General features: G+C 44.0%; 1 protein-coding gene across 1 annotated transcript; it reads left to right on the top strand.

Moving 5' to 3' along the window:
- The first annotated feature begins 4,735 nt into the window (after positions 1 to 4,735).
- On the top strand, positions 4,736 to 8,218 carry LOC119355096 (40S ribosomal protein S14). Its single transcript, XM_037621882.1, has 6 exons — positions 4,736 to 4,885; positions 4,987 to 5,109; positions 5,202 to 5,247; positions 6,745 to 6,830; positions 6,923 to 7,052; positions 7,938 to 8,218. Exons 1-6 carry the CDS (start codon positions 4,883 to 4,885, stop codon positions 8,003 to 8,005), a joined length of 456 nt encoding a protein of 151 aa, XP_037477779.1. The 5' UTR covers positions 4,736 to 4,882; the 3' UTR covers positions 8,006 to 8,218.
- The last annotated feature ends 367 nt before the right edge of the window (positions 8,219 to 8,585 follow it).

Here is an 8,585-nt window from a genome sequence, read left to right as displayed (position 1 = left end):
TGCACATTTCCAGTATAGCCATCGGCAACCTAAAATAATCCCAAACCTAGAATTATAGATTGCCGCGAGCATAACAATTTTTTTATAAGATTCTTATTTAAGGCGTAATACATAACTGGTCTACATAATAAAGCAGCACATGTCTATTTCCATGGCCAAACCGCAAAAGCTAACAAAATGGTTAGAAGAATTCTCTCGTGTGGGACGCCTTAAAAAGCAATATCACCTATGAATCACACAAGGAGTTAGAGCATAACTCTCTAGCTCTAACTTATTTATCTAATTTTCCAAGCAGTTGGTACTAGAGCAGGCACTTCCTTGATATATTTCACATTTGAAGGATAATAAAGTTCATGGGTCTACTATTGGGAAGAGCTGAAGGACTAAAAACCAGCATAGCTTGAAGGAATGTAGTCAGTAAAACTGCAAACTGGGCCTGCGAAAAACTAATCAGAGACATTTTTCAACATCTTCTCTAGCTGGGCTTGATTTTTTAGTACTGCAGGCAAACATGTTGCTAAATGCCTCTAATTCCTAAGAAGTTGTGTAATGGGGAGATTAGCTTGTTTGTATCAGCTTCTGCTCGCTTGCATGGATTCTATTTATTGGAGTTATTTGTCGTAAAAAATGTCTTGGTCATACATATCTAAGTACGACTATGCTTTTATGTAGTTGTGTGACAACATCTCAATATCAAAGTTTTAGTACCAAGGATAAAAAACTTTGTGGATGTACTATTAGGAAGAGAAGTGATTACAGCCAGTATAATTTGGAGAAATGTAGGTAGTAAAACTGGAAATTGGGCCTGCAAAAAACTAAACAAAGACATTTTTTCAACCACTTTTCCAAGTGGGCGCGATGATCTTTGCCAAGTATGATAGGTAAACAAGTTGCTAATTGCCAAGTGCAAACCAATTTATCTACCACCATTGTTACCTAACGAGTTATGCAAGGGTGGTTAGCTCGTACCTGTCAGCTTCTGCTCCCTAACATGGGTTCTAGTTAATGGATCACTATGCTTTTGAAGTGCTTATGCACCACATGCCAATATCTAAGCTTTAGCAATAAAACCAAACAAGTACACAAACAATAAAATTTGAATAGGGAATATAGATGAGCGCTGCAAGGTCAAGTGTAGAACAACAGATTCACAAGCATGGTGCTTACCACGCTTGCCCTGGTGCTTGACCATGGTGACAGCGCCGCTCTGCCTCCAGTCCAGTGCATCGGGTACAGGAAGGTACATACTGTGTATGATGTACTTTGGAAGCTCATCTTTGTTGCGATGTGCATTTGAGAATAAAAAATTGATATAAGCAAATGCTGTGACGATTGATCAAAAGTGAAGCAAGATGGAAAAATAGAGAGCAGAGTAAAAGGGAAATAATAAGACAACAAAACTAAAGTGCCATGTGAGTATGTCGGCAGATTGTTTCGCGAACAATTAACTAGTACAAACGTGTGCGCATGTGTATGTTGAAACATAAATGGAAAAATAGCATATGTTGTTTTCCACATGCAAATTAAATAAAAGAAGTTGAACGATCTATTGAACCAAAAATGAGGTTCATGGCATTCTCATTGACAGTTGGATTTCTAATGAACCTATGTAATTGGCAAATGGAAAGGAAGGAAAAAAGAAAAGAGAATTATTAGCATATGGTAATTAGTTGGAAGTCTCTGAATAATAAAATGAGTTACGATCAGTTGTATACAATCTATCATGATACACACAAGAAGTCATAAGAAATGAGCTCTGAAATGTAAATAATCAGCATCACAACTAAAATCAAGATAGTTACTCTGGCACTTGGGTAGGCTCATAAAAAACTACTGCTGGCAACTCATTTGAGAACTCATTTCTTAGCCTGGATTAGCCTAAATTAGCTTGGTCATTAATGTGAGATGCTCACCTGACTGGAAAATTAGTGTCATGAGAAAATCAAGAAACTCGACATCCCAGCTTCAAATCGATCCAGAAGTCAATCAGGAAAGGTGCTAACCTAGGTAAGTAGGATGCAACAAGAACAATGGCCCCTAGCACAGCAAGGAGAGGAACACCACATGCAAAAAACCAGTGCGCCAGCACGGACAACAGGGTCGGGGTGACCCACAATATTTTCATTTTATCCATAGTGTGATGTGGACGCATCAACGCCTTGTATATTTCTTTTTGGCATTTTTCACTTGCTAAATAACCTGCTAGATAAGATATAATTATTTTAAACAACTATAGAGACTATCATCATATCATACGATTAAAAGGTACATAGACACAGATATTGAGATCAAGCATAAATTTAGTTAAACGAGGCACAAGAGGACATTGATACTAACCCGTGCATTAGCCATTGGATACCGACAAATTCAGCTAGAAAAAGGTAAGAAACCCAACAGTATGTTGCTAGAACTTGTCCATGTACAGAACCTGCAATTTTTTTGTGGACACTATGAACATCATAAAGAGAACATATTCCAGCGATGGAGGAATAATTGGGGGAAGAGGAGATGTAGGAAGGAGGGAGAACTGGAGACCTAAAATCACCCATAGTTTTTAGAGAATGATTTACGGAAGTGTGGGGAATGAGCAGCGGAAAGGTTGGGATTATATGGGCGTGCATAAATTGAATGAAAATTGCGAATCACCAATTGTAACTGGCCTGCAGTAACTAGCAGTCCGCGCATCGATTTGGTAGTAATGGCTGATTAAACTCTCAATCAATCAACCGTCATCGGATTGGCGATAGAACTTCAAAGGGCGAATGCATGTTGACCATCCTGCTGCGCCGTGCAACTGAATGGATCGAGTAAATCGAGCCGAATCCGGGCAAGGTCCTGCCTGAACCAGCACGATCTCCATGGATCCTTTGCTCTGGCCCGACATCGGCCGTCACTCAAGTCGGTCGCCTCACGAAAAGGGATGGGAGGTACGCGACTCCGCCGATCGACACAATGTTTTTGTTTTGGGAAAAGAGCTGGTAAAGGCCCATTAGGCCAAGATTTACCACGGAACAAGAAAAATGACACCAGAGCAGCGGCCCATAACTGTTGGCGCTCGTTAACAGCGGATTGGGGCTGATTAGGGCGACCGAGAGCAAATCTGACGGTCACAAATGCGCCAAACTAAGGATTCAACGGCTGATAACGCTAATGGTCCAAGAGGGCAGGAAAAGTGCTCAGTTATATGGATTATATGGGCGTGCATAAATTGAATGAAAATTGCGAATCACCAATTGTAACTGGCCTGCAGTAACTAGCAGCCCGCGCATGGATTTTATAGTAATGGCTGATTAAACTCTCAATCAATCAACCGTCATCGGATTGGCGATAGAACTTCAAAGGGCGAATGCATGTTGACCATCCTGCTGCGCCGTGCAACTGAATGGATCGAGTAAATCGAGCCGAATCCGGGCAAGGCCCTGCCTGAACCAGCACGATCTCCATGGATCCTTTGCTCTGGCCCGACATCGGCCGTCACTCAAGTCGGTCGCCTCACGAAAAGGGATGGGAGGTACGCGACTCCACCGATCGACACAATGTTTTTGTTTTGGGAAAAGAGCTGGTAAAGGCCCATTAGGCCGAGATTACCACGGAACAAGAAAAATGACACCAGAGCAACGACCCATAACTGTTGGCGCTCGTTAATAGCGGACTGGGGCTGATTAGGGCGACCGAGAGCAAATCTGACGGTCACAAATGCGCCAAACTAAGGATTCAACGGCTGATAACGCTAATGGTCTGAGAGGGCAGGAAAAGTGCTCAGTTATAATGTACGAGTATGTATATAAGGAGGTGTTTGGCTGGAGAAATGGTAACGTAAACGTAAACGTAATCAGATCACAGATCACGGCGTTTTAGGAGGTGTAATGTATTCTTTCCAAGTTTGTTTGGTTCGCTCACGTAAAGGAATTGATCCTGCTTGCCGACCATGATCCTCTTCATCAGCGACCTGCTCTTGCTAGGCCCCGGCTGTCTAGGATCTCAAGCGCCGCCAGCCGGCACCGGTCTCGCGCGCCATCGGCCATCGCCGATCTCGTGCGCTGCCGGCCGCCGCCGGCTGCCGCTGGTCTCGCAAGCCCCCAAGCATGTGCGTCTTTGCCCCTTTGTTCTAGACCGAGAGAATAACTGCTGCTACAAAATCGGGAGGTACCCGATACCGGAGGGGTGTGGGCGGAATCAGATTTGAACGGTAGCGTAATCTGATTACACGGGACCTCATTACGCTTAACTCGAACCAAACAGAAAATAACGTTTTCAGTTCCCGCTGTTATCAGGTTACGTTACCAAACGATCGAACCAAACACCTGGTTGAGTTGGTTAGGTGGACAGTGGTATTCCCAACCCACCAGGGTTCAAATCATGGTGCTCGCATTATTCCTGGATTTATTTCAGGATTTTCGGCGATACGCTTTCAGTGGGAGGAGACGTTCCCGTCGACGACGAGGCGCCTACGGTGACTTCGTAAATCTCAAGATAATATGCCGGCTCAGTCTCTCGGAGGTGCTCATAGGGGTAGGGTGTGCGTGTGTGCGTTCATAGGGGTGAGTGTATGCACGTGTATATGAGCGCTTGTGTCTGTACTGATGCTAAAAAAAAACCCTAAAAAAAAACTGGACACCCGGGTTGCGGTACACACAAACACGCACCCTTAGCCCAATATTTAGTCATGCAAGCCCAGTATAGTTCAGAGAGCTCGGCGCAAAATGCAGCCCGTATAACCAGGCGACCCACGCATCCAAAACCGGGCGCGGCCCACTCTCGGGAGGCTTTATCTTTGCCCACTCCTGCACTTCCCCACCGCAGCTCATCTCTCGTCCACTCCAAACCCTAGCCTCCTCCTCCTCTCGCCGCCGCCGCCGCCGCCGACGCCGCCGCAGCCGCCATGGTAACGCCTCGTCGCTCGTTCCTTCCCCGTCAACTCGCTGTAGACTTGATTCTTGTGCTTATCCATCTGGGCATCGTCCGTTGCTGTGTCTGTTCGTGCAGTCAGGGAGGAAGAAGACCCGCGAGCCCAAGGAGGAGAACGTGACGCTCGGCCCCGCCGTCCGCGAGGGGGAGCACGTCTTCGGCGTCGCGCACATCTTCGCCTCCTTCAACGACACCTTCATCGTAAGATCCCAAGGACACGCCGCCTTTCTTGCTGCTTTTTTGTTTGCACCGCGGACCTGAAACTCTTGCCACATCTGGCTTCGCTGTCGCAGCATGTCACGGATCTGTCCGGGAGGGAGACGCTCGTCCGCATCACCGGTAATCACATCTCTTCTTATATTTACCTTTACTAGTAAGGCGTGGTGGCTGATGTATACATGTTGGTGATTTGTTTCTATTAAGCATCGTCTCGTACTGGTAGAGATATGTTCGTTTGGAACAGTATATAGTCAAGTTTCATGATTTGTTATGAACTTGTATGTTTTTAAGTTTTGTGTGCAAGCATGGCCCTTAAGATCCCCTCCCTTTTCATCCGTGGGAGCGTGTCGAGTCATAGCCATGCAAGATTGAAAACGAGGATCCGGAGAGTTCTTCTCCGGAACCTCCTCTCTTCCTGTTTTAGTTCGAGCTGTCTCCATCATTTCATTGGGTTTCTTGTAGTGTATGTAGCCAGCAGGCAGCAGCTGCTTTATGCACTGCTCATGCTGTGTTCTTCACTCCTGCAACTCTTTGTAACATTAGATGGAGCTGCCTAAATTCTGGAAGTGAACATGCTTGATATGACTATATTTCACTGAACCAAGTGCATATTGGCACTCCTGTAGTTGTATCTAAAAAATCAGCTTGATGGTTGGTTCTTTGAAAAAACATTTCACTGAACCAACATTCTTGTTTGGTAGGTAGTATTGGTATTTTGTTTGTCAGTATGGCTTAATGTCCACCTTTTTCTTTAATGGAATTGATTCATGCAGAAACTCAATAGGGTATCTGAGCCAAATGTCCTTATCCGTTAACTATTTGATTATTCAGTTTGGGATCTGGATGCCGTCTTCTATTTATGTGAAAATTATTAGTTCATATGTGAGGTTATCATAGGTTAAAACTTGAGCGAGATTGTTGATCTATATTTGTCTTGCTTACTTCTTATGAACCACCTCTTCTGATCATGCTGTCTTCCATATTGAGTTTCATTTTTGATCCTATCAACCTTTTGTAAGCACCGCCCTTAAGATCGCCTCCTTTTTGTTCTGTGGGAGCGTGTCGAGTCATTGCTGTGCAAGATTCATATGGGGCTCTAGAGAGTTTTTCTCTGGAACTCAACTTCCAATTTCATTAACAGGTGTCTTCATCTTTCCATTCAGTTTCTTGTGATGTATGGTCTGTATGAAGCAGATGCTCTCTGTCTTGCTTCTGCTGAGTTCTACACCCTTGCAACTCTTTGCCAATTAAAATGGAGACGCCTAAATGTTGGAAGTACATGCTTTCGTTTGTGATTACTTCTAAGTTACATTTGAAGATTTTAGATATTGGCTGTACAATATCTTCAGAACATTTCAGATGTCTTTTTGAATATAACATATTAGTAGTAGAAATATTCTATGTGTAGTCTCTTATTTGGTGGTTGAAGAAGTGAACTGAGTTCACTAAGGATTGAATGGTTTTTCTTGGCTATTTATACCTTTTTAGCTAAAACTTGTATCTGCCATGACACTAAAGAGTTATTGACTGTCGGTTCTTCTGTGATGCTCAACATCTATCAGTTTCTTTTTTATGTCTTATAAATTTGTGATTGTACTAAATAATTGCATTTTACAGGTGGCATGAAGGTCAAAGCTGATCGTGATGAATCATCCCCTTATGCAGCTATGCTTGCATCTCAGGATGTTGCTGTAAGATGCAAGGTACTAAAAAAATTGATGTGGTCATGTTCAAGTATGGTGGTAGTCAAATTAGATGAATCTCCACTGATACATATGGTGATCCCCTTGTTTAGGAGCTTGGAATTACTGCTCTGCACATTAAGCTCCGTGCTACTGGTGGAAACAAGACAAAAACTCCAGGTCCTGGTGCTCAAGCTGCGCTTAGAGCTCTTGCACGTTCTGGCATGAAGATTGGACGCATTGGTAAGCCTGTGGTGCCCTTGTGTATGCTGTGCCGTGTCATTTCATCTCATTTGCTTCTGGGAAAAAACTATTCTGCCATACATTGCAGTTGCAAGGCTTGTCTTCTTATTTTGTCTGGCAGTCAATAGTTCTTGAAATCGTCTGGTCACATGGCTGGCTTGGTTTTGATATGGACTGATGTTTTGCTTGTCCTTTCTGCATACTATGTTTATGTTATGATCAATGTTGATTAATTTTGCCTTCGATGCCAGTTACCGTGATTTGAACCTTACATTTTCCAGTTTAGTTTATGATATTGTAAGGCCCGAGCTATGGGGGGACTCTAGCTACTCGCAATTTCAGAAAACATCAAGAACAGGGGGGTGAAATTGGGTGGTATTAACTTAGGGTTTCTTACAGCAAGAGGAACAGATTTGCCAGCCGGAACACGGCGGCTAGGGGGAAACCCTAATACAATTACTCGATGCCTCTCCCAGCCTCTCGATCCTGGCTTTATAGCCATTACATGAGTAAAAGTAAACAGAGGAAATAACAGAGTAAGTGGAGTTGCCGGAAAGGTAACAGTGACAGCTGAAGTAGCGGCCACCGTCCGATCAACAATCCACGCTCCAGATCATCCCGCCAGTGCGCGAAGCGGTACGAGGGTTGGGGTGCACTGGATGGCGATCGGTTGGTCCAGTTTGAATCATCCTCATGAAGCGTTACGCCGAGTTAACTGAAGAAGCTGCCGCTGTTGTTATCTTCAGGCAGGGTCCTGGCAGATATCATACAGCGGATTAATCCATGATGTTTATTTTGTGTTGAGCAGAGGATGTTTTATTTTCCACTTTAGTTTATGATGTCATACAGCGGATTAATCCATGATGTTCTTTTTGTGTTGAGCAGAGGATGTTACCCCGGTCCCAACTGACAGCACCCGCCGGAAGGGTGGTAGAAGAGGAAGGAGGCTGTAATTCCATGCTCGTTCAAGGATGGAACAATACCAAGCTATCGATATCCTGTGTCTTGCAACTTGTTCTGTACTACTCCGTTTATGATGTTAAGTCAGATCTTGTGGATTTATAGATTTTGAGAGATATTGTGTTGCATGTTTAGAAAATGACCCTTTCCCGGCTTTGAATCAAGTGGTTGCCATCTATTATTACACTTCGTTTGCTATGGATTTACTTTTGCGTCTTGTTGTTGCTTGTTTCAATCATGTGTCAAAAAAACTTGACACGCTGTTGTAGCTTCTGTGTCAACTAACCTGCAGTTTGCTTGCTATTTTGATTGTGGCTTTGCTAAATGGGTGGCGCATAAGATCTACTTTGATCCATGAAATTGGCTCCCATGGGCCATGCAATACCCACGAGAATCACTCGCTCGCGTCAGTGACATCCTTAGCCCTCTTCAACCCATCTTCACAAACGACCGCTGTGCTTCTCCCTGCTCCACGGGTGTCCTTTTGATCGTGCAGTTTTCCGTGTTCCCGTGCCTGACTATTATGGCCTTATGGGATGTTACTTGTGTTAAGAATAAAGCGACGTCATTAGC

The sequence above is a fragment of the Triticum dicoccoides genome, chromosome 2A (genome assembly GCF_002162155.2).
Source record: "Triticum dicoccoides isolate Atlit2015 ecotype Zavitan chromosome 2A, WEW_v2.0, whole genome shotgun sequence".
NCBI lineage: Eukaryota > Viridiplantae > Streptophyta > Magnoliopsida > Poales > Poaceae > Triticum > Triticum dicoccoides.
Note: the sequence above shows the minus strand (reverse complement) of the source record. Positions and strands in the feature narration are given on the sequence as shown.

What these genes read in the sequence shown, in the direction of transcription:
- LOC119355096 (XM_037621882.1), top strand. An exon ending in GACGCTCGTCCGCATCACCG is followed by an intron (nt 5,248 to 6,744) that starts GTAATCACATCT and finishes TGCATTTTACAG; the next exon opens with GTGGCATGAAGGTCAAAGCT. An exon ending in ATGTTGCTGTAAGATGCAAG is followed by an intron (nt 6,831 to 6,922) that starts GTACTAAAAAAA and finishes CCCCTTGTTTAG; the next exon opens with GAGCTTGGAATTACTGCTCT.